The sequence below is a fragment of the Cuculus canorus genome, chromosome 1, assembly GCF_017976375.1.
Source record: "Cuculus canorus isolate bCucCan1 chromosome 1, bCucCan1.pri, whole genome shotgun sequence".
In the NCBI taxonomy this organism is placed as follows: domain Eukaryota; kingdom Metazoa; phylum Chordata; class Aves; order Cuculiformes; family Cuculidae; genus Cuculus; species Cuculus canorus.
Genome location: NC_071401.1, coordinates 52,785,832 through 52,811,559, shown reverse-complemented (window position 1 = coordinate 52,811,559; position 25,728 = coordinate 52,785,832). Strand labels below are relative to the sequence as shown.

At 37.3% G+C, this 25,728-nt stretch overlaps 1 protein-coding gene across 2 annotated transcripts in view; it reads right to left on the bottom strand.

Moving 5' to 3' along the window:
- Window positions 1-25,728, bottom strand: part of ABCC4 (ATP binding cassette subfamily C member 4) — a 151,342-nt gene that overhangs the window by 78,718 nt on the left and 46,896 nt on the right. For both annotated transcript variants that reach the window (XM_054087756.1, XM_054087759.1), the window contains exons 14-19: window positions 21,803-21,899; window positions 20,468-20,683; window positions 18,414-18,554; window positions 17,000-17,037; window positions 16,542-16,642; window positions 13,388-13,534 (exon numbers count right to left, since the gene is read on the bottom strand). In XM_054087756.1, the coding sequence (XP_053943731.1) occupies window positions 13,388-13,534; window positions 16,542-16,642; window positions 17,000-17,037; window positions 18,414-18,554; window positions 20,468-20,683; window positions 21,803-21,899 (740 nt within the window). The remainder of the gene's footprint in view (window positions 1-13,387; window positions 13,535-16,541; window positions 16,643-16,999; window positions 17,038-18,413; window positions 18,555-20,467; window positions 20,684-21,802; window positions 21,900-25,728) is intronic.

Below are 25,728 nucleotides of genomic sequence, written 5' to 3'. Positions count from 1 at the left end.
TTGTACAACTGCAGGAGTAATGCAAAGACTATGACAAAAATACCTGTCTTTCAGGTATTCAAATCTACTATATAAAACACTATAAAATCTCCTCATGGACCTAAAGCACAAGCTATATTTTGTAGTAAACACTACAAATTTTGCAAATAATCACTAATCATAATCTGATCCCAGACATTTTGGGAAAGGCTGTTTAAAAACCGTTGTTTTGCCATTACTCCATCTCAAAAAAGGGCATTAACCAAATGTCTGATAAGGGAGGATTAAAATGGAAAAAAACACATATAGTAATGAAATAAAATGGAAAAAAAAATCTTGCTTTTTCCCTTCCCGCTACACGAAACAGCATGAGCACAGAACTTCATTCTGGGTGAATTTGTGGATACATTGCTAAAACATACAAAACAAAAGTACAACTTCAAGCAAAAAACAACACGGAAGGCAAAACTACGTCAATAACCCAACCACTATTAATACTACAGTGCATTAATTAGGAAAACTTTACCATTGTAGATAATTAATTATAATATGTAGAGAATGAACATTGGTTCTGATATTTTTCAAAATGTAGTTTAACTTTAGAATGCACATGAAAAGCATCCAATAAACTTTTCATCACAGCTGAATGATATTTACAACATCTATTAACTTCCTGAATGGCTATTTTGTTCTTGACTGACTCTGGGGAGGAAGTCCTTAAATGGCAATTCACATTCCAAATATGAACATCCCATTCCTAAAGTCTTCAGTGCTCAACTATACAGTGGTCACACTTTCAGCAAGAGGTCACAAACAAGGTCTCCAAAAACCTTTCAGGACCTTCTGGAAAACCTCCTGGGGTTTTGTTTGTTTGGTTGGTTGGTCTGGTTTTCTAAAGAAAGGAGACTTTAATGTCTCGACATCAAGGTTCTGTACTCTTTCATAATCCAGTGTTTTTCTGGAAAACTGTCATATCACAGCTGGTATAGAAAATGCTCATCCTATGAAGAAAAAAGTACAGCACATGATCCGTGCACTGAGATCTCTTCCACCTTCCAGAATTTCCCTTACTTCAGTGGGGTACCACCTTCATATCTGCAGAAGTTTGTCCACACTGGACCAGCTGGCGTGATTAAGATCTAAATTAAGTGAAGACATCACATATTATCTGAACTAGAAACCCAAATAAATATTGAAAACAAAAACTGAGGTATCTTGTAAACAATATCACTGAGGAATTACTGCTTGTATGGGACACATTCTTTCCTCCCGAGTGCATTCAGACACCCAAACGACCATTATGTTCAGAAAACAGATCCTGGAAGAACTGAAAGGTTCTGACATCAGAGAATTTAGACTAGCTGTGAATCCCATTGAGGAGGTATGACTCATCTCTGAGGTTTAAATTAGATTATCAACCAAGTGAAGCAGCACAGTAAATCTACAATAAAAGATGAATGCCTACAGGAAAATAATTTTTGCCCCTAGTGGCAGATGCTTGAACTTTAAAGGATCTGAGACTAAGCTCTTTGTCTAAGCTTTCCTGACAGAAAACAATTGAAATAATTTCTTTAGTTGGTCCAACTTTGCCCCATATGCCACATGGAAACAATATCTAAACCCTGTAAAAGAAAGTATATTGTCACTTCTAAACCAATTGAGGATCAAACAATTTACAGAAACCAAGACTTATTTTGCTGACAATTAAGCTCTATCACCAAGACTTGAGATTCAATGAAATTTGACAATTGTGAAGAAAGAGGCTTTTGTCTGAGTAAGTCTGAAGCATTTGGAAGAATCAACAGAAAATCAGAATACTGAATTAGATCGAAGTATCAGAGCCTTTGAGGACAGTCTAGAATTCACTAATTAAAATAACTTCCTTCCTTGCTCTGTTTCCTGTCTGAATTGCTTTGGTATTACAGCAGAAAGGCAAATAGCAAGAGGGAAATATGGTCTAGGGAGCAAGTGTTATACCCACCACACTTCCTCTTACACAAGAGCATACTTTATCTGTCCTGCTGGTCAAGCTCCATTACGAAGAACCACCACCCATTTAAAGATGAGACGAAAGACAAGTATGAATCACTGCTGCAGACCAAATCTGAGCGGTGTGAAAGGCCTTTTAAGCCTTCCACGCTGAAAGCCATCACATTTACTTTGTAGTAATTCAGATACAAGGAAGTCTGCAAATTCTATTCTATTCTAGTGCTGGAGATAACTAGCTGAAATAATATTTTTGCATCTTCTCTTTATCGAGTCAAAACATTAATATATTCTCCTGTTTTTCCAAGAACCATAATAACAACTTGTTCTCCTTGTGCCTATTTAATTGAAAAATACATAATATTTCTATTCAAAACACCTCCATACCCATCTTAAAATTAATAAAAAGCAGTCAATAAATATTGGAACATCTTGCATCTTGTAAGAAGTACAAACAACAGAAGCAGAGCGCAAACTTACAAATTAAGTGGCACTTACAGCACTATATTATAAGCTGAAAACATCTCAGGTAATTTCAGAAACTTGGGATTTTGCATTTTACAAAATGTTCTTGTCTCTATTATAAGCACATAATAATACTGCTGTATTGCGTGGCTAAAATGGGAAAACAATTAATGAAATCCTATTTTTCCACAGGAATGTTTTTATTTTTTAAGCAAACAAACACTTCTGGAAAGTGTCAGATTGGACATTTCTCCTCTCAAACACTCAGCAGGTGAACAAAATCATCTGTATAAGCCCTCATAATCTTTGAGAAACACTTATTTCTTAACAATCACTTCTAAACACTGTTCCTTAAGCCTTCGGTAGCAGCTGAGCAACACTGGCTATTAAACTAAGGTACAGCAGAGTTTATTTTTTCTTAATTCAATTTGAAAAACAAATTATGTTGGGATTGTTTTTTCCATTTTTTCTGTTGGGAGGTTTAAATGTGAGCGGCATTTAGTGAATAGCTTTGAATTCAATATTAAACCGTACTTGTAACTTAATTATGAGAAAAGATCATTGTCACAACATATTTGGAATATTAAAACTTGTCAGCTTTATAAAAACCTCAAGGCACTTTTTCCTCTCAAATTTGGTTTTATTTTGAAAGTGTTCCTTAGATAAGATTTCTTAATATTAGAACAAGTCTAGTATAACTAGTTTTCTGTTGAAAATATTGGGGGAAAAATGTTCCATCTATATTGTTAGTTCAGTAGGAAAAAAGATCACACTTCTAAAGCTAAAACTATCTATATTTCACAGTTCTGACACTTTCAGTTTGCACAAGTTTCTGCAGATATCTTTTGTCCTAAATGAACATAATTATTCTTTTCTCCAACTGTAAGGGAACGATAGCTGACTAAAGGTAACTACTACCAACTCTTCCTTAAACCATTTCACCATTTTTTAGTTAGGAAATACCAGAAATATTCTGGAAGGCTAACAGTGATTGTTTATTTTTGGCTGGTTGTTGAGACTAGGGGGAAGGAGGACTGTTCTTCTAAGAGGAGACTGGGAAATGATGGAAGGGAGAAAAGAAAGAAGCACTATACTAATATCAGGCAAAGCACATTGGGTTTATATATATATATGTATTTTCAATATGTCTTTTTAATATATGCGTGTTTACATATATAAAAATAAACATTAACATTATTGTTCATCCCTATCTCTTAAATTTAGTGGTAAATTCAGAGTACTGAATATTTTAAGATACACATCCTTTAGCACACAGGCAGCTACGCACCCTGAACGCCCACACTGTAGCAGGTAGGAAAGACAGCTCTTCTCGAGCAAGATTTAGAGCAAAAGCCTAACATTGGTGCTCTCGATAAAACCCTGCAAGCTCCCACCTCTCTAATCTCATACCTGCTAAACCTAGGCTAATGTCAACCTTTGTGAATATCCTTCTTTGCCTAATCATTCCTCATTACACATACTCTTCAAACTGGAATCCTAGAGGGCTGGAAAATAGAAATAATCATGGATTTGAAGAAGTTCTATTATTTTATGCCAGAATATTGCATATTTTACTCACTGAACCCTTAATCTCTATTACTGAAAGGATAATCTTACCATAACAAAGGTGCTGTTTGCGCTTTATACTTCATAATAACTTAATCAAGTAAGTGTCATACAGCAATCCTGGCCTCCACAGGCATAGGAACCCCAGTATTTCAATTTGCTTTTTGTTTCTCTTTCTGTAAATGAATAGAACGTTAGGCTCCTATCTCACTAGGTGATACACAGATTTACTCATGTTTACAGGTCATAAGAAAAACAGAAAGTTCTTCATTAAGTTGCTCAGCATTACTATATATTCTCTCATTTCAGTAAGAGGGAAGAGAAAGCAAACACAAGTCATAGACAGCAACTGTACTTCCAAAACTGTGTATTATCACATGTAATGAGAAGATTGCTACATATAAAACATTTAACATTCTAAGCCCAATCTTCTCCAAGTGAAGAGACACACACCTCACCTTCTCTCTGAAGATCAGCATGACCAATTATAAAAATAAGTGCACTGGAAAAGGAGATGTATGAGGTAGTGTAAAGCTTATTCACAGCTTTAAATGTTCATGTTAAAAAAGAGACGGGAAAAAAAAAACCAAACCAAAACTGAGCAAATATCCCCAGCATCTAATGACTTACTGTCCCCAGGGTATGTCCTAGAAATGATGGGTAGGAAAAGTGTTCCTGTGAAAAACAGCTGTAGGAACTTCATCTGAAAATTTTGACTGATCTATTTTGGGTTATGACCATTCAACCTGATGAACACAAAATTATGCTGAGAATGAACATATGCAGGGACAAAGAAATATGTATTCCCAGTGAAGGGGAGCTTACGACAAAGCAGAGGGTCTTTTCATGCCTATGCACGAATTAGCAATATTCAGTACTGCATCATTTGTGTATTAAACAGACACTAACTTCATTGAGAAAAAAGAGGTTTACCACACACAGAGAAATCTCATAACATCTGACAAAAAGAAAACTGAGGAAAAAAAGAGTCAGGCCATCTATCCTCCATCCATTATACCTCATAATTGCCAGAAATAATGCCTATGTTCCAAATCCTCACCTCCTCATTTCTCCGTGCACCTTCAGATTATTCTGTAGTCTATTCCCCAACACTAACATCACTCAGTGAAAATCCATGCTTGAAAGAGGACAGGACATACTCAGAAGACAGTGTAAAGGGGTGAAAGAGATTTAAGAGTAGCATTCCCAGACACAGAAAGCAGAGGATAAATTCAGGTACACACACACAGTAGCTGAAAACCAACAAGGAACATGTCAGTGGACAGAAATATCATGAACTTATGAGGAGCTTAAGTTAAACTTCCTTCGAGTTTACGAATGTTGCAAGCAACTCACGCCAAAATCTCAAGTTTCAGAAGTATTAGTGACCTCTTTTAATTGGAAAATGAGGAAGGATGAAGGAATGCCACAATCGGAAGACAAACAGGTCAATAGTTATTCATGAATCTTCTATAGCAGTTAAAAGTCCAACAGAAAAACAAAACCACCTCCGTAGTATACAACACTTTTATACTCTGAACCAAGGAGTTGAGAATGAAGACTTGACACCTTTTTCCCATACACCATTCAGCCTGCTTCACGCGCTAGCTCTGAGAACACTATTTCCTACACAGCATTAGGTGAGTAATGGCCAAAGCAGTCTCAGCTTCTCCAGACGTTTCATAAATTTCCTCACTCCACAACCTCTCGTTAAGGAATACCACAATATTCTGATCAGGCCAAAATCAAAGCTATGGCAACAAAATACACACATTAGAATCATCTAGGAAAATGTTCAACAAGAGCCCAAAATTTACATGAACAGTAAAACAAGCCTCCATGAACCTGTAATTTCCAGTTTCAAGCTACCACCCTCAAGGTCAATATTGTCACAAGCAATAATTAATTTCCATTACATACTACTATTCTAATTACAGGACCATTGTCCAGTACCTAATAAAACAAAAAATGTTCTTCATATGCTTGATGCTATTTTAAACAGCTTTGTAAAGATCTGTTAAGACTGGTAGCTGTCAACTTATATACAACTTGTCATAATAGTGTCTGCTCCAAATGTAACGCTATCTTGCATAAAATGACATCAGAACTAAAACCTGAAGCAGGTTCTGCACAGGTATTCATCTGAATACATAATAAAAAGCCTCTGCCAAAGTACCTACTGATTTTAAGAGGAAAAAAAAGAATATCTGGGGAATACAGGGTGGAAGCAAGAAAGTGATGATGTCTTCTACTATTCAGAAATAGCTTAGTAATTAACTCTGTCAGGTCTGTATTTTTTAAACTGAATAGCACACTGAAGTCAAGCTCTATTCAATACCTCCCCTTCCCTAATTGTTGATTTCTTTCCTTCAGTTGTTATTCTGCATTGCCAGAACAGGCAGATTCACGTACAACATCCATTCTTTTCTAAACTAAAATTTTAATTTTGGATCGAGAAGTGCCTTTTGTTTCCAAGCACTCTCCAAGATCACCACAGGCACAAACTAATCTTCACTTGTTGCATAATCTGCAAGATGCTGGCAATCTAAAAAAAGGGACTAATTAATTCATCCAGATGCTGCAATGCAGATTACCTAGGATCATCTGGGAGAAAGATTTCTGTGCAGTATAAAGCGGAACACCGCTAATGAAATGAGTTTGCACTGTGATAGTATGCTTTTTAGTTTAATTTACAGTCATTCAGATTTAAAAAAAAAACAAACAAAAACCAGCTTACCAAAATGGGCTGGGTTTTTACTGCAAACATGACAGTGGCCTAATACGTCTGTGTGTCCATAAGGAACAGCAATGAAAAGTTATGGCACAGGAAAGAGCGAAGAAGAGCCAAGAGTCTGATGTGTAGGGCTTTCACCGGGGATGGGGGAGTCACACGTTCAAGGCCCACTGTGCAAGGAAGCCAATCTAGGCTGCCTTTCCCATGTTTCACGTATGTGCTCTCACCACCTGGCTATTCATTATCACTCCCCTGCTCTTCCCCAAAATATTTTTTTAAAAATGCTTCTCCCTTATTCCAAGCTGGAATTAAAGTGGTGGTTTGATAAGTTTTTCCTCATTCCTCGAAAATGCTCATTTCCCACCCAGAAGAGGCATCCCTGAATAGCAAGAGAGAAGGTCCTATCCATGCGGTGCCTCCAATCCCCACTATCCACAACAGCCACAGCAGCATCCAGCAATTTTTAGGCAGATTAAAAAGAGCAATAAAGGGTATATATTTAAACTAGTTATCAAAACCAAAAACCTCTGCATCCTTCAGATTATCTCCAAAAGCTTATTTGCAGCTGTTTCACCTCAGCTAGGCCCTCTTTTAAGCCCCTTGCAGTTTTCCCATTGATATTATTCAGTCTCTCCCTCTGTTCTGAAGTGTCTCTAACCAACATTTCCTTCCTTCCTGCCACAAATCTCAAATGGTCTGTCATCTACATGAGACTAAAACACAGCTCCATTTTTACTTTCCTGCCACACTTGTAGGAAAGATACATATCTGAATGGCTCGTCTTCTAAATTCAATACTTTTAATTAGGTTTTCTGTCTTGGTCGACTCCTCTGTGCCTCCTTTTTGCTCAGCTGAGGTGGGGCGAGAGCAGCTCTCTCTGTGGTTGCTTTAGCAAACGAAAAAAATCTAGAATTTGCAGTATCTGTGCAGGTCAGCATATGGTCAGAAATGAGTTTCGCAGCAGGCTGTTTGCCTCACCAGGGGATCTTAATGTGAGGAAGATAGAAAATCTCTGTGAAGAGACATGAAATCTTGTGCCAGGAAAGCAGGAGACTGTGCTTGGAAGGGGCTGTCAGTACAAGCTTCATGCTATTTCCCTATCAAATAATGTCCCATCCCCTCCTACAAACAGCTTTTCCGTAAACCTTTTAATTTTATCTCCTGTATTAAGCATAAATAGGGTGAGCACTGACTCGGTGAACTGAAAATGTAATGGGCTTGTCTCATCAGTTTACGGCCAAGTTTCATACAACTGTTATTGCAGAGAAAAAAAAAAAAGGAGGGGGTTGAATTGAGTTACGCTAATAGATAATAAACGTAAACATAACTCCAGAGTACTATTTACTAACTTTAAAGACTACTCCTATAGCAATCAACTTTATAAGGTTCCTGACAGAATCATAGTAGTGATAAAACACATGGAAGCGTAAGACTACTTAAACTCTTAACAAAAGCCATGATAATACTAACAGTAAACAAGCAACTCCCACAAAATACCATTTAATAATCACACCCTGATAAGGTTTAAAGTACATATCGCCATTGTTACATGAAAAAACATTAAAGTTTTTTTTTTTAACACATGTAGCAACCTAACAGGTTTTAATTACCACACCTACTTCAGCGACAAGCTGTTCCACTCAAACACCCAAACATAATATTTACAACGTTGTGTGGTTGTTAAGGATCTTGATGATTGATGGAACCTATTGTGTAGCCATCTTAATAACAACAAATGCAAGTGATTACCAACACAGAAGAGAGAATCTTTTTTTTTATTTTACAACAAAAGGCTGTCCTATAGGGACTTCTTTTCAACATAAACTAACAAACCTGCGCACACGTGAATGTGCTTTACAGCTTGGGACAGAGAGCAAAAAACAAAGCCTCTGCTGCTTTAAGGACAACGTATTTTTTTGTATTAGCTTAACAGAACATGAAAGCTGTCAAAAGAGGTGGTATAGTTTTTCACAATCCCATAGAATTCATCTTGACCACAAGGAAATATCTGAAAACTGCATCAGAAAGATAGCATAGATCTTGTTTCCAAAAAAAAAAAAAAAAAAAAAAAAAAAAACAAGCAACTGAGTCACTGAGTCAAACAGGAATACAATACATTTTTCTGGCATTGCTACTGAATATTTATATCAGTGATGAATGAGACTACAAACGAAATATTTTAACATGAAGCTTTGCCTTGTTAACTGCATGATATGCCAAAACACCACCTACTGTAAATCACAGGGTTTAAGACCAGTATTTCTTGTTTAAACATGCTACTTGTTCAGCAGAATCACTTGTATGAACAAGCATACGTTAATGTACACTAGCTAAAGCAGTTTCACTATCCAACTGATAGAGTATAATTTAACAACCTCATTATCAGCATTGTAATTTTCAGACTGCTGAAATATCATATTTGTGGCAAATATTATATGGTTTAAATACTTTAACAACATTGCCCAATTGACGCTTCTGTCAGATAAAACGCAGATAGGCACTTGTGCATTGATGAACATGCTTTTAATCCTATAAAGAAACTTTCTCTGTCAAATTATAGGTGTTTCAACACTTGATTTATGAACATCATAATTAAAAACCTTATGCCTTAAAGAAAAACAAACTCTTCATTATAACAACTGCTTTTTTCACCTTTTTATCTTTTAATATTTGGGGTTTATTTTATATAATGTTATTAGCTATTAGTTCAGCATGTCATTCCTAGCTGCCCAGACAGGAGAATATTTCTCCTTGTAAACTGGTTAAACCTCAAAGTCTGGATACGCACCCAAAGGGATCAATGTTTATTCACAGCTTCCACAAAGCATTTGTGAGGAAAAAAAAAAAAAATCTGCTAATTTAACAGGTAGAGGAGAACTATCACATAATTCAGCACTTTCTATATCTAAGAAAGCCAGAAAACCTGTAATATCTGCCAAAACATTTCTCTTCCTTCTATGAGCTGTCAGAACCAAGAGTTTGGAGAGAGACAATTTAAAAAAAAAAAAAAAAAATTAGACAGATCTCCGGAAGGGGAAGAGATTCCTATTTTATCTGAACAAATTCATGCATACCATTCATTCATTCTTACAGCACACATCAGCACAGCAGCAGCAGGTTTCAGTTTCCTAAACTCAATGCAATTCAAAATTACACACAATCTCCACTAAAACTACCATTACTGAAAGCAATGCAGTTACACATTAGCATCCCTTCTCTAAAGAAACCTCTGTCTCCAAATCCCAGAAAAGAACAATTCATCCACAAGCTAAGCAAGTAATCTTGAATCAAATCCTGAAGCTTGTCAAAACTAGCATCTCCTAAACTATCAATAAGAAACTAATTTCACAAGAAGGAACTCCCAATTCAAGTCATTGCTGCTGATGTCCTGGTCCCTTTTACTTAGCTTTCTATGAAATTAGTTTTGAAATGTTACAAACATCTTGAAAAAGAAATTAAAAGGGATAAAGGCTGAAGGTATCCTTGGCAGGAACAAAGCAGCAGGCCCTATAGGGTCATCTGACTTTTGGCCACTAATTACAAAGCCAACACAGTTCCTGAACTCAGCATTACGTGAAGCTGAAAAGCTTACTGTGTAAAAAATTAGAACAAAACAATATACTTCTAGATAATGAGGACAACTGAACAGAACCATGTTACTATTGCTCAGTGAAGAGGCTGAAAAGTCACTCATGTATCATCTCTAAAAACATAACAGATAAATTTTGTTATCCTTCTAATATGCTGTTGTAAAGCTAGACTGGGATAAAACAGGTCATGCTGCCCTCTTGTGCTAGACACACACATAAATCAAACCCTTTATTCCTACAAGTGACACATGAAAAAGGAATGTATAAAGCATTCACTATGAAGTAGAAAACGTCCACATTTTCCTCATTACAGATACCTTGACATGCATGCAATTCCCTTACTGAAGTATAGATAAAAGAGCAAACGAAGTTTCAAGAATCAAATTCTAAACTCAAAAAAATAAACAAGTTCTGCCAAACACAGACAAGTCAGATGTGATAAAGCCCAAAATACAACCACTTAATCTCCAACTTCCCATCAAGCTCTCACTATAGCTGTTTAAGTGATGCCGTATAGATATTTGCTGATAAATCTGAATTGCAGTCATAAATATCTGATCATTCTTTCTGAATAATACAATAAGCTTCAGTCCCTTAGGATTATCAGCTCAATAGCTAAGTGCCTAAGAAAGAGACAGTAGTTTATTAATAAGGTTCTTCCAATGCAAAACATACTTACAGCAGTCTATTTTTAGATATACACCAAATTATAGAAAGATGAAATATGTGTACATACAAATATTTTCAGGTGGGAAAAGAGAAATGAGAGGCGTCTTCATGTCCTCTTCTGTCTCTGCTATGTAATCCAGGTTCCAAAAATACATTTAAATTCCTGTACCATCTGGGTAAGCTGACTGTTACTATTCCCTCTACAAGTTTTCCCTCCCTAAGTATTATTCCTAAAGCATTCTGTAAAAAGTGATCCTGGGCTCATGCCTGAACTGATTCACAAAGCATAATTTTTTTAGAAAAAAGTAATTTCATTTATTCACCACAACTGATTTGATCTACAGTGTTGGGCGCTGACAGACATGTCACGATTCACCATGTATTTCCATTTCCTAATGTCAACTCCCTGATGATGCTCATTAGTCTGTTTCCCCAATAAGAACTACCAAAAGCTTGAGATGCCTATTTATTTGAGTTCCCTTCCTCAACTTTGGAACATGGATCACCATGTGTTCAAAGTACTGGTCATGGCATTTTTTAACTGCTGATTATTTTTGGATAAATAAAACAGCAAAAGTCAGTTCAGCAACTGCTTCTGCTGATGTCTTAGAAATCTCACACAAATACTGAGAAGGCACTGGATGCTTAAATGACAGATCTGACACTGCAATACCAGCTTCACTAATAAGGGATATGATTACTAATAGTTTGGCTTGGCTATTACAACCCAACCCTAGAAAAAGGAGGCTTTAATAATTTCAATTTCTTTTTAGTATGTCTTTCATAGTGAGGCATATCAAAAAAAAGGAAAGAAGAAATAAAAATAATTCTACTTAAATCTCCTCTAATGCAAAAAAACAGCATCTGAAGTTCTAAAAAAACAAATCAGAAAATGAGGTACAGATGTTAAAAACAGAATTTCAGAACTGCTACATGCTGCAGTTTTGAACAAGGGTATCATGTCACACATCATATTTTCCCTTTTTTCCTTTTTCAAACTGTGTATAAATCAGAACAGCGGTACCTTTGCATGCTACCATCAGCAAAAAAAAAGATGAAGGGAATGAAATATATGCACACTGAAGCTAATTGTCTATTATAAAATATCTGCTGATAAATAGAAACGCACATCTGTAAGTCACGACAGTGCGTGAATACCAGTGATAGGCAGGTTTTATGAATGTGACTTTTGCAAAGCACTGCTAATTTGAGCTTCACCGTATATTACAAAGCAAACTGTTATTTATTACACTACATCATCCTTGATGTTTACTCTATAGTTCTTAGTTTATTATGATAAGCCAGGTTTACGGGCAGTCTTACAAGATGATTATGCATTCCCTCAAAAATAGTTACTGCATATGCTGCGCACACAAGAGAGAGAAGACAGAAGAGGAAAATCCTTGCCTATCTGACAATAAACACCATCAGTAATACGATTTTTGATATATGTGCTATCACTAGCTCTCCACAAACCTGCCTCCTGAGTTTATGGCTTCACTTCTAATCCTTTGTTGTGGTCTTCAATTTACGCTACCATGGACTCCTAGTACAAGTAGATCATATAACATAGCTTTATACTTCTGCAGTTGTAGGGTTTGGTTTTTTTGAAGAGGAAATTGTACACGTTTCAGTCATAATATTACAGACATGAACCTTTTTCTCAACATAAGCATTTTTTTCCCCTGAAAATATTACTAATTTCACTGAAACAATAAAGCCATCCCTATGTCCCCCATACATGGCTTCTGGAGAACAAGCAACATGCTTGTTCTTCAGGGAAGTGAAGACCATCAGATTTCTGTTTCTCATGTAAGACTGGCTGGTAAATTAGTACACCCCACTCTTCACTCAACTCCAGCTCCTCTCTCATTTCTTTTGAAGAACATAAGGATCTGAATTACATATCTAAATTGCATGGTTTATGCTTTTGTGCATTCTGGAAGGATGGTAAGCTCAAGAGTTTCTCAAAATTGTGAATTACTAGACACGCTCAAAATTATTTTTTAAAAGGGGAAATAATTGTTGAGGTTAAGCTTTTAAAGAAAAGCAGAAGAAATGCATCCTCACAAAACGCAGGCATGTACATTCAGCTTATGAAGACACTCCTGTGTAATGGAATCAGAAGAGCAATGCAACTAGCAGGTCAATGCACAACACCAAAGCCATAGGTAATTGATTTTTCTGTAGACTGCATTTGAAGAAAGATCAACCATCAATAAGCAGTCAACATTCTGACTTTTAACTTTAAAAAGACCACACTGTTAAATTTAAATATTTTAAAAAGAAAAAAACACCCTACAAATATGCAAAAATACTACAACATTGCAATTCCCCAGAAACAGTACAGTTAACTTAATCAATAGGTATTAAGGGTTTTTTTTAGTATTAAACTTACCTATAGGATTTCTGTCAAAAAACAAGACAGGAGCCTTCAAAATAGCTTGAAACATTTTGTTGTGCAAATTTTGACCAGAATTAACGAGAACTTGAAACACCAGAAGACTTCTTATTATGCCAAACAGTATTGTAGCTACCGTTAAACCTGAAATTAAAAAAAAAAAAAAATGGACAGAGCATTCATACATGGATGTTTCAGAAGGAAAATAATTTAAAAATAAAATTGAACTAGAAACAGTTTTTGTTGGCTTCGTATATAGCCAGAATCCAAACTTAAGACTAGGGATTTAGATTGAATGCAGAACAGAAATTTTATATTTATCATGAGCTTCAGTTACTATCCCACCATTGATTTAAACAATTTCTCTTTTTTTTTCGGTTTGAAAGAATTGGTACTTTATAGAAGTGTAAGAACTGTCTGTTAACCCATGAAATAAATCTGTATTAAAACCTTCTGCATAACAGCTCTGCTAGGAAATTCATTTCACAGTGGCATGTATAATTGTGGTTTGCAGAGGTCACTGGGAAGATTCAATATTTGCCAGCAGGTATTAACCAAGTAATACATACATGGCTATTTAGAGACAACCGTTAGTTATTCTCAATCAGCCCAAACCACTCATGCCATTCTTCCCCTTGTAAACCACATCAAATCATTTAAATTATGTGTACTTCTTTACACAGTGTAAGATGCATCCCTTATGCCATGTGAAATAAAGCCTTTGTAGGGAATTGGTCTGCAGACTGTTGTTTGTCTGTCTTCTGAGCATATCTGCACTTACAAGACAGAGGTGCTACAGGGCAAAAGATGGAAACAAAGAATGATGAGATTGCTGCTGCTCTGTTTGCTATGTGTAATCTCCAGTGCGGTGGCCCAAATTCCCAGTCAATGAAGGTTTGCAGTGAAGGTGTTAACCTTATATTTGGCAGTGTGTTCAGGCTCCAGAAACTACACATAGCCACCACCAACCCAGATGCTCAGGCTTTGAGGACAGCCTTAAGTTAGAACCTAACTTAGCCTAACTTAACCTAACAACATAAAGCATTGCCTATTCTAAGGACAGGTTAAAACTGGATGCAGTTCAGGCACTGCTATAGTAACAGCGGAAATGAGCGAGGCTTTAAATTATATGATGTGGTTAAGTCAATCAATTATTCTATCCTGCTTACTGCTGTATCCTCCTAGGACGCAAGAAAAGGTGTAACTATTTCATTTGTCTGCTCGGGGTTCATTGCCCACGTTCTGTGTGGTGCTATTTTTAACAACAGAGCATGTGGCTCTGATGAGAGCTTGTCTGTCTTGTCCTGACTGCCATATTCCTGGCAAGGTAACAGAAAACAACTTTTCCAAGCATAACTGCATGTACACAAACAGGAAAGCTGGGTCATTCAAAAGTGATCAGAAGAGGTGCTAAGCAGAGGCTGTGACAAAGCTCGTGCCTCACAGCAGTCTGTGGGAGCAGTAGGAGGAGAGGGAGCACATCCTGGGAACCCCACATTTCTGTACAACTTCATTCTGGCTTGGGAGCCACTAGAAGCTGCTGGCACAACCCTCATTAAATGAATGACCCAAAAAGAATGAGTGGTGGGGAAGAAAGTGGGGGAATGAGACGTAAGTCCTTCATCCGGTTTGTCTCACGCCAAAGGTTTTTGCTTTCCCCACTTACGAGCTTTACTACCTCAGTATGAGAGACAAGGATGCTCTGCATGCTCACTTTACAGAAGAGGTGCGGAATTGGTACGCAGGTTCTGGCCAACAGGGTTTCCCATTAACAGAAACTTTACTCTTCTAAATCTTTGTCTCATAGAAACAACATGGACTAGGAAGGAACCAGTGATTTTTTTTTTCTTCTTCCAAACATTAAGAATCAGAAATAAAAACGTTAAATTATGTTATACAGTTTCAGAGGTAAAAAAAAAATAAAAGGGGAAAGTTGGATTATTATGTACTTGATCTTTTTATAGCTATTTCAACTTCACTTACAATTTTGTGTAGGTAAGTCAATGCTGTCTGTTCAGCTATTGCAAATATCTCACTAAGCCACCTGAACATTTCAATATAAAGCTAACTTTTGCTTTCTGCTATCCAGAGCAAAATTTGCCTTAAAGGATAAAATTTTCTGTAACATGGCTTAGGTTATGTGGTCAGAGAAAGCCAAGTTTGCCAAACTTAATCATAGTGTGCAGTCCACTGGAACGGCTCATGAAATAAGACATTACACAGAGAAAATAAGAGCCAAGTTTATCTGGCTCCTAAATTGTTGCCTCTCAGGCCGAGCAGAATGTTTTCTGTCAAGCACTTAGATCATATGGATTCCCAAAAAAAAAAACCCAAACAAAACACCCTCCGCCTATCTTCTCACCCTTAAGAGATGTTGCTGAATATATTCAATGTATATTCAGTATTTCACCTGTTTTCTCAGACTTATCATTTACATCTCCATCATGAAATTACTATGCCATACAAAACTGTACATTACTAGAAGTGCTAAATGGCAGCACCTGAGAACCTATTTTCACATATGATTTTATAGGCCAATTTTTAGTACATTTCATAGCAGTATTTAAAGGAGTTTGGATGCCCAAATAAATGGATCAATGCCCTTTTCTGGATATTCAGAAGCATATGGCTATCTACTGAAATATATTGAAATGTTTTATAACATCCTGCTTTGCATAGCCATCTAGGATGCTTTTTAGAAACCGGTTCTTTTGCTATGACACTTCAGAAGGAATGAAGCCATGCCAAGTTTTAGAACAGCACAGAATGAAGATCCATTTCTAATCCCTCTTGCCCATCCATATAATGACTGAAGATTTAGCTCAATGAAATATTAGTATAGACAATAACCACAGCCTTACAGTGAATGACTTTTTGAATACTCAATTCCTAGTTTACTTTCCAAAATCCCAGCAAAGTAAATTAAGACTCTGCATTCAACCTATCTCTTCTGTTAGTTTTTTTATTTTATCTATTCCAATTAATTTTAACGGGTAGCAAGACTCAGGCTTCTAATCTGTTAAGACATTACTGAGTTATTGCTAGAAATCACATTTTGCCATATTGCTGTTGCTTTGCATGTCTCAAACCTGTTTATTATGATAGGTCAGATAATAAATAGTTCTTTAGACACACGTGCATGTGTAATTACCTGCATAAATTCCCAAATAAAAATTAAGGTCTAGATGTTCAGTCTCATTTGCTCCATTATTTCCGTTTGTTGTGACATTCAACTTTTCTTGATGATTTGCCCTGTGGAAATGCATATAGAAGATAGCAATCACCAAATCCCATACGGCAAGTATTCATGATTATGTTTAACTGTTCCTAGACTTAAGTCTCAAAAAATTTAGCTCAAAAGAGTCTATGTACTGACGCTGTCATGCATCGCACCATGAGCAGAAGCAATCACAGGCTGCGTTTCAGCATAACATTTATTTCCCCCCCTCCCCAAAATAAGTAGAGATCAGAAAAAGATCACGCATATTCTGAAGTTTCCTGGAACAAGTTTCCACCACCATCACCACCTATACAACAGTGATTTCTATTAGACAAACAGCACTTGACTGAAAAGGCAGAATGACTGACCAGTTATTATCATCAACTTACCAGTAAGAAAGCCACCAGTCCTGAAGCACATATGCCACCTTAAGTAAAAGAGGCAAATACAAGAATCATCTTACAAAATGAAAAAAACATTAGAAAACTAAATTTTCTTGCTATTCTTCCATGTTCGCTGGGAAAACATCACATATACAGGAAAGTATGCCATCCAGTCTTTCAAGACCAGCATCAATTTGCAAAGCACATTAGAAAGCACATTAGAACCCTCTACAAAGAAAGAAGTTACCTTAAATTACCTTAACATGATAGCGAACTAAAGGAAAGCAATACACTTAAGCAAACAAAATATAGTAGCTCTTCCTAATGTATGTTAATTGCACATTAAAGAATTCATTTTTCCAGTTCCTAAATTTGCTACTAGAGATATTCCAAAACGCTTTTTGATTAACAAACTTTCTTACCAGTCCAGAAATTTGTGTTTATGTCAGATAATTACCAGAAACAGGGTTGAAGGAGGATGAGAGAATAGAAGGAGGGTAAAAACTCCTACTGCCGCCTTCCTTCTGTGCAGAGAGGCGACTACAAACTTGCAAAAAGACTATCTCAAAATAAACCTCTGTTCACGTGAATTCAAAGTTCTGGGCTGCATACTACACAGATTTGATCTTGCTCAGCCATATTTCCAATAGACTCGATTCAAGGACAAGCAAAAATGAAGTAATATGTCTAAATATATAGACTATTTTTTACAGTCAAGATCAATCATTTCCATGAAATGAATTTAAGCCTTCTCAGCAGGAAACAGAGAAAAAGGCAATAAGCTATCTTCTTGCAGCTCCTCAGCTCACCATTTCTTTCAGTAAGTTTCAAAATCATTTTCCTTGTTTAAAATTTCTTTTACATAACCGCTACAGCCTGCATTACACACAGTTATCTGCCTATCCTCTTCCTCACTTTCTTATTCTGCTAAGCAGTGAACCCCCTTCCTAGCTCTTCTCACAACCTGCACTTATCAGCAGACAAGCTTTTCTTTTAACACTTCTGTCAGACTCAGTCCTGCCCTACTCAATAAATCTCTTTACTCTCCTCAACTGGAAACATACTGACTGCACAGGTTTGTTAAACACTACTTTTTATACCTTATGATTCTGTTTTCTATCTCCAAAAGCTACTAGCTTATAGTTTCTGTGCCAGGCCGCTAGTAGAATAATTATTTTACTGAACTATTAAAACTGTTGAACTGAGCATCAGTACAAGATCTTTCAATGCTGTACCAAAACTCTGTGCTGATGTATAAAATTTAATCGAGTATACTACAAAATTACTAAAGAAAACCATACTTCCAAAGATTTTAGTTTACAAATCATAGTAACAAGCATGACATTACACAATGACAAAAAGAAAAAAAAAGGCAAACCCAAAATACATTCAATATTATTTGAGGCTTCCAATAACTTACCTGTGCCAAAATATTGAATACCAGAAGTATAAAAATCACAAAATAATTTGCTCCCGCGGTGAAGTATTTTCTGTAAGCCTTAAAGGTTATTTTTCCCTCAGAGCGACTCTCCTCTGGCAATGCAGCCAGTGTATTTTCAGCCTGAAAAAAACCACACATCCAGAATAAAAAACACCAACCTTGTAGTTACAGATTTGGACTAACCGACTTGAAAGTCATGGTTTAGAATTAGCAAACAATAAAATAAGGAGATTAAGCGATTACACATATAAAAACTTTAAGTATTGGAACTATAGCTTTGACAAAAAAAAATGTCTCAGTGCAGTAATATTGAAATATCTACTCTGCAAGATGATACTGTGAAGATTTTATTTTGCATTGCATCGCATAATGTGACATCACTTCACTTACAGCCAGAAATATTTATGCTAACTGAGCAGTAAACCAGATTTTTCTTTTCTTATATACTGTATTACCTTCAGTCATAACAGCTCTGGAAACTAAGGTCTTGACTTGGGAAAGATTCTGTTTTCAGAATGCAAGCATGTGTAATTTTTCCTTTTGGGAAAAGTATTTAAAGTAAATACTCTTCTGCAAGCATGCACGAAAATCAATCAATATATGCCCAGAATAACAAATTACCCATAAAGTTCTAATCACCTCCTTGTAAGTATCAACAAAGCATCTGTTAATAGGGAAATGACAAAAGAAAAATCATATTAAGCAAACAATGGATGTGGGTCACAAAAACACAAAACAGACAGGCATGAAGAAGGTAAAAGAACTCCTCCAATGAACAGAATTCTGTGTTTGTTTTTTTTTTTTTCTTACAGTCTATGTGATAGAAAAGCCAATGCCAGTTCACTGGACACATAACACTTGATATTGTTGTCAGCAGGCCTGGCTTTACAAGAGCAGCAGAATCTACAGACTTGACTCAGATGTGAAAGGAGAAATCCCTCCCACTTGCCCATTACAGAGGAGACGCCTATCTTGGTTTTTTTGTTTCTGCAGTCCCAGTTCCATCCTTCCACTCATCCAACAGCTAAAAAGTTTGGCATACCTTTGTGGATTTAATAGTGGAGTCATCACTGAGACATTAATAATATCAGGTAAGTTTACTGCTTTTGAGCATAAAACCATTCCTTCAAAAAGGTATGAAAAGGCCTGCAGCATTCTTTTTTTTTTTTTTCTCTCAAACTCACCACTTTCATTATAAAAAAGAAAATGAAATAAAATAAACCTATATCATAAAGGTGATAATCATAAGGGATACATAGGTTCCTTGTTCCATTTGTTCTACGTGTTCCATGGATGCAATGTTAGCACAAGTCTAGCAGGGTTAAAGGACTCTTGTGCAGTTCTGTGTGAATGCAAACACATCGGCAGAAGGCCATTTCTGGTACGGAAACCTTATGGCTGCTTTTGCATTGTGGACACCAAGAGATAACAAGGCACTTGAAAGTCAAGCTGGCACCATACAAAGTGTTCTGGTTTCACCAACAGAAGGTCTGGGGAGACCTGCACAGTGGTGTCCCCAAGTTAACTCCTCAGGACCAGCTCAAGATCATGTGGGTATCTTAATGCCAACCATGCAAATGTAGACTTTGTGTAAAGTCACCATTTCTGCATGCACTTCCCAGAACTCAGGATTCCAGGCAAAGTATTAATTTGAGTTCAGCACTGCGCAAGCAGAGAGAATCCACCCAACACAGTGGTACCGGCCCTTAAAGCACAGCTGGCATGGGACAGGATGAAGTAAGCACAGTGTGGTGTCTGCTTACTGCATCCAGTAGAGCTGCTGCTGAACTTGAACAAACTCACTCTGCTGGGTTTGAACAGAACAGTGCAGAGCTGTGGGATGCCTGCCCTCTGCAGCCCAGGTGGCAGGACTTTCAGCTAGGCACAGCACGGCGCTGGGCAGATTCACCATTGGCAAGCTCTTACCTGCTAATGCAATCCAACAATCCCTGAAATTCCAATGAAGCAGGGAAAGCTCTTTTGAAGTTTAAGTCAAAACCCAGCCAGGACTGAGATATCCTTTGAGCACTTACAGGTGGTTGTTCCACTGCTCCATCTTTCTGTGAGTGAACAGAAGAATCCTGGGACCAGACAGACGACTCCGAGAAAGTTCGGCTCCGGGCAGATTTCAGGTTAGGGGTTCCTGGAACCGATGGCTGTTCTATCTCCTCATCTTTTTTCAAAAGGGAAGCAAAGTCGATGCCAGATCTCAGGAACTCTGAATAGGTACCTTTCCCCACCATTTTACCCTACAATTAATATAAGCTTTGATTATCTTCATTATACACTTTCTGTAAAGGACAATTTTTTCTATCTACCCTTGCTGCCTCTCAGATTCTGCAGTTGCTGACCACGTATGACTACAGTAACTGAGCTGAAGCCTCTATCACTTCCTTATTTAGAAGAGCAAAACCAAGCTCTTCATCCTCTAATCAGTCCCACCCTGGCAGCTAACCAAACCAAGCACATACAGATGGAATGACAGAAGTCTCAGTTACAGCCAGGTGAGAATTACCTCCTGGGAGAGGAAGACAGCCATGCAGCTTTAGGACAAGCTGTTGAACTACATGCATAACCATCAGTCTTTTTATATTCCTGCAGGCTAGGGATAAACAGCAGTTTAATTTTCTGGTCCTCACAGAGTTCTCTGAGGAGCAACACAGACCGTTTCTACGCTTCTTGCAGTTCGATCACAACCTCATTTCTAGAAAGCTACTGTAACTTTGACAGAATTCTGAATGGGAGGAAAAAGACGGCTAATGTCCTTTTTTTGCAGTTTTATGATGCATCAAAAGTAATTTCATGTACTTCACTACCCAACACTTAAAAAAAACAAACCCAAAACCAAAACACAAAAAAACCCCAACTGAAGTTCTTGCTCCTCTCTACCTGAGAATACTTGGTACAATAAAGTTTAAAAGGAGCCAGTTTTGTTGAAGGCCTTCTCATTCTCGAAGGCATCTGTGACCATTTCTTAGCCTTAATTGAAAAAAAAGGACCGGTTGCAAAATCAACATAGTTCTTAATTCAAACATTAGTGTAAGAAACAAGAATAAAAGCAAAGCATTAACACAGTCTTAAAATAAGTAACTCTCTCATAGTATATTAAACATACGCAAGAGAAAAATCAGCATGTAAGATTATGTATATGCAGGATAAAACTCAGAAACAGGTTTTCCAGGGAAGATATTCTAAGAAAAATCAATTTATTTCATAACCAACTTACTAAATAGGTCTTTAAAAACATATATGGTCATCAGTAGACAGAAAATATATTTACAAACTAAAAATAAAAATATTTAACTTTTTTTTTTCCATTCTTAGATTAAAGTTGTTAATTAAAAAGTACAGGCACTGAAATCACTTACATCTTTTAAAATTAGAATCTGATTTGCAGCACGGAGATATTGCAGCTGGTGAGTGACCAAAACAGAGATCTTCTGATGTAAGGCCTGACAAATACATCTACAAAGAGATGGAAAAATAAATTACAAAATGAAGCGTCCTGAAATATTTTGACTTCCTGGACAACGTCTTCTATCCAATTATACAGTGTTTAAAATAAGAAAAAAAGATGCCTATGTTTATTAAATTTATAAAAATTACACTTAACAAACTTGCTCCTTATTTAACTTTGGAAGTTTTCAAGGTAAGGAGAATAAAATCCGTATTTCTGGTCTGGGGTAAAAGAAGAGGAAATATCTTGGGGACATTTCACTGTCTTAAAGATCCTCTTAACAAATGTATGTCATAAGTCAGATTACAAAGACAATATTTAACAGCAACTAAAATAACAGAGAGAGAAAGCAGAGCCACACACTATGGACGATTATGGAAAAATATAGCAAATAGAAAGGAACTTCTTTGGCATTAGCTTTCAGAGCAGCCATGAGTGAGAGTTCTGGAGAAGTAAACAGTACTGCTGATTTGAGCTACATCTAGGTACGTATTGAGGTAGAGGAGCGAGATCCTTCAACCATCTCTGACCTTCTCCCGTGGAATCAGGGCTTACCTCCCTTCTCCAGTACTCTACCTGCTTACCCTAGCGGTGTCCCCAGAAATTTGGGATTTGGAGAGAGAAATGAAGAAGGGACTGAGCACACCTGAACCAGCTGGCAAACGCAGTTCAATCCCATCCAGTTTTAGCAGAAAAGATATCTGGTATCTTTTCAGCAGAACAGAAAGCCTGATAGAGCCACCAATCGCTCCCCCTCTCCCCCAAAAAACACAGCAGCGGAGCAACGGCTTACAAGTGCAGTGGTCTATAAGCACTTCAAGTACAACAGGGACAGCACAGACACAATTGAGATCCAACACTACCAACACCCTCATTGCTTTAATCCCCACAGTAACACAGCAGGGAGACAAACCCTTTGAGATGATGTCCCTTTCTCAGCTACTTGCTGCCTTAAGAAAACAAGGAACATTGATACTCTCTAGCACTGAAGTGTCCAGTGAAGTTGTATACATTAGAATCTTCCATTTGGATCCAGAGTGCCTTATTGAACATCATCTTCCAGTTGTCTCAACCCAATCTGCTGTTACTCATACTGTTGAGAGCCATAGTAGCCCACAAACTGGACTTCTAGACAAAACCAAGCAGGAACACATACTTATGTAACATCTCTCATCAGCTGACGAGGAATGAAGTCCAAGGGCCTTCTGAACTTGGGGAACTTGGCATTGGGCGGTTTTCTCCACAGAGCCACTCCTGTTGGCTCATTTTTGCTAACACGCTACCTCCCATTTGCTAACATGACACAGGAGGGTGGCACTCACCACAAAAGAAAAACACCACCACCACCTCCTAAGTTCTCTCTCCTTATTCTCCAAAAAAACCCCAAAAACAAACAATCCACAAGCGAAACCAACTTGACCCAATAGCACAAATTCAATGCAGATGTGCAAATAAGCAGGAAGGGGACTAAGGCAGAAAAATAACATGATCTTAACAGCCATGAGATCATATTGCTTATTGTGTCATACATTCAGGTTGCATACTCAGTTAACTCCCTATGCAACGTTTAACATCTATTTTATCACTCCTACAAAGACTGTAGGAAGTAGAATTCTGTAAGTGGTTAATACTAGTGCTAGTAATACTAGTGTCAGCATAATTACATGCAGAAAGTATACCATAGTGTTCCAAATAAACTGTGCAGCAAAATTTACTTAAAAGCAACACTCTTCCTGAGAAAATTCTATGCCTGCTATGCAGCATTCACAAACCAACTATAAAACATGATGTCTCATAAGTGGCCAAGATAACAATTAATCAACGTACTTGCATCAGCGTAACTATTTGAGCAGCTGCAACTATTCATACACCAAGCTCTTTGTAGGAGTATTATTCTGTCATGGTTACTGTTCACCCTCTGAGCAGTCACTGAAACAAGCCACATGGCAACTAGAGCACCAGCTCAAGACACGTAACAGAACATAAACTTCAACAAAACCTATCCAGAGAACTGGACAAACATCAGAGAGGCTACAGGATATTTAGTTGCCTAGCAGGAAAGCTGCCAAAAGAAAATATATCAGCTATTCACCGTAAAGAGATCTAGGTTTCCCAGCCTATATACCACTTCAGTCACTGAATTTTCTGTGTGCCAGATGTATGCCTAACAAAGTAGCCACTAGAAAATCTGATGGCTGAAAACCTTTAAATCTTGATCCTGAGTCAAGGCAAGCCCACTGCACTTCAAGTGGCATTGGAGGGGGGGGGGGAAATAGAAGAAAAAAACTGGGTTATCACAGCATCAGAGCAAACCAATTAGAGCAGTCAGAGCTGTCAGCGCAGCATCCTGTGCGATCTTGATCTCAGGAGAGAAGGTAAAAATGACCTCTGTGGAAATTTGTATTTCCACTGCTGTATCAGTTCACCCAATTGAGAATTTTTTTTAAAAACAACGATTCTCGATTTGATGCCTATCTGGGTAGAAATAAGCCAGCTGAACAGTTTGTTGATAACAGGCGAGTAGAAAAATTGTTGTCACAATTCACTGGCATGAGCACAGGGAGGAAAAACTGCAACAAAGAGCGCATACTTAGATCCATTACTGAGTTAAACAACTCACTGCTCAGACAGCTCACTAGAAAATTTTGCCATTTAAAATACTGTATCATCACGAAGCACAGAAGTTGCAAAACTAGTAAAATACTAAGTATATACACAACGTCTGTTTCAAAATATCAAACTACTTGAGTTTTACATTCAAAACCCTTTTTTTAATTTATTTTTCTTTTAAGTATTCTCTCTCCCACTTGACAACATCCATTCTGCAGCTAACAGTGAGCATTAAGTTTGTATGGTGCCTTGACTGCCATAGAAGTGACAGCCAAGAACTCTGAAGCCAGAGTTCAAAAAACTGAATGTGATAAAAGGCACAAAACTGGGAGAGAGCTCGCTGTATTCTTATTAGTGAAAACTTGGTATTGTCTTAGAATTGACAGAAAAAAATAAAAATAGCCCATAAGTGTTTATGTTTTTAACTGATTCACTAAGGCTTATTTTCATCGCACATCTACTTTTAGAACTACTGCTCTGTGTAGCTAAAGAAAAGCAACCACCAATTCTAGGTGAAACACCCAATTCCAGGTGAAACACCATCTGGCAGCGTCTCCCTTTCTCTGATGATAAAGAGGATCCAGGGAAAGCCTGCCTCAGCAGGGGACATACTTGGTCCAAGGGCTCAGATATCTGCTGAAGTACTCCTTTTTACTTGCTGTTTAAAATCCCACAAAGCTCACCTTCCTTGTGCTTCACTGTTACTTTTGATAGGCATTCTGTGTTTGTTAGACTGTGAGCACATACAACAAATGACAATCCGACAAATCAGTTTACAAATTGCAGTCCCCATTGACACATTTGTCAAATACACAAGCACACACAGACACACACATGCACACAACCACCCGAGATCTGGACAGAGAAGACCAAAAGGTTCTTCAGCCTCTTCAGTAAAAGGAAAAGGCAGATTAAGGGACTATGAAAATTGCATCCTCTTCCCCAGGTAAGAATCAATTTAAACTTAAAAGCATTCCTGACAGATGACAGATGGGTTGTTCTGCATGTTTAAGCTCAACAACAGAAATTTCAACACCCCTAAAAATGTATTCCAGGGGAAAGCTACCTTCACCATTACATAATTTTTCTACGAAGCCCAAGTTTACATCTTTTATAACCCCTGTCAGTCTCCATAACCTGAAGAATTGCCCAGTTTTCTATCACCTGAAAATGTAGCATCAATAAGCTCCATTCACCATCAGGAATACCAGACTGAGGACAGATCTC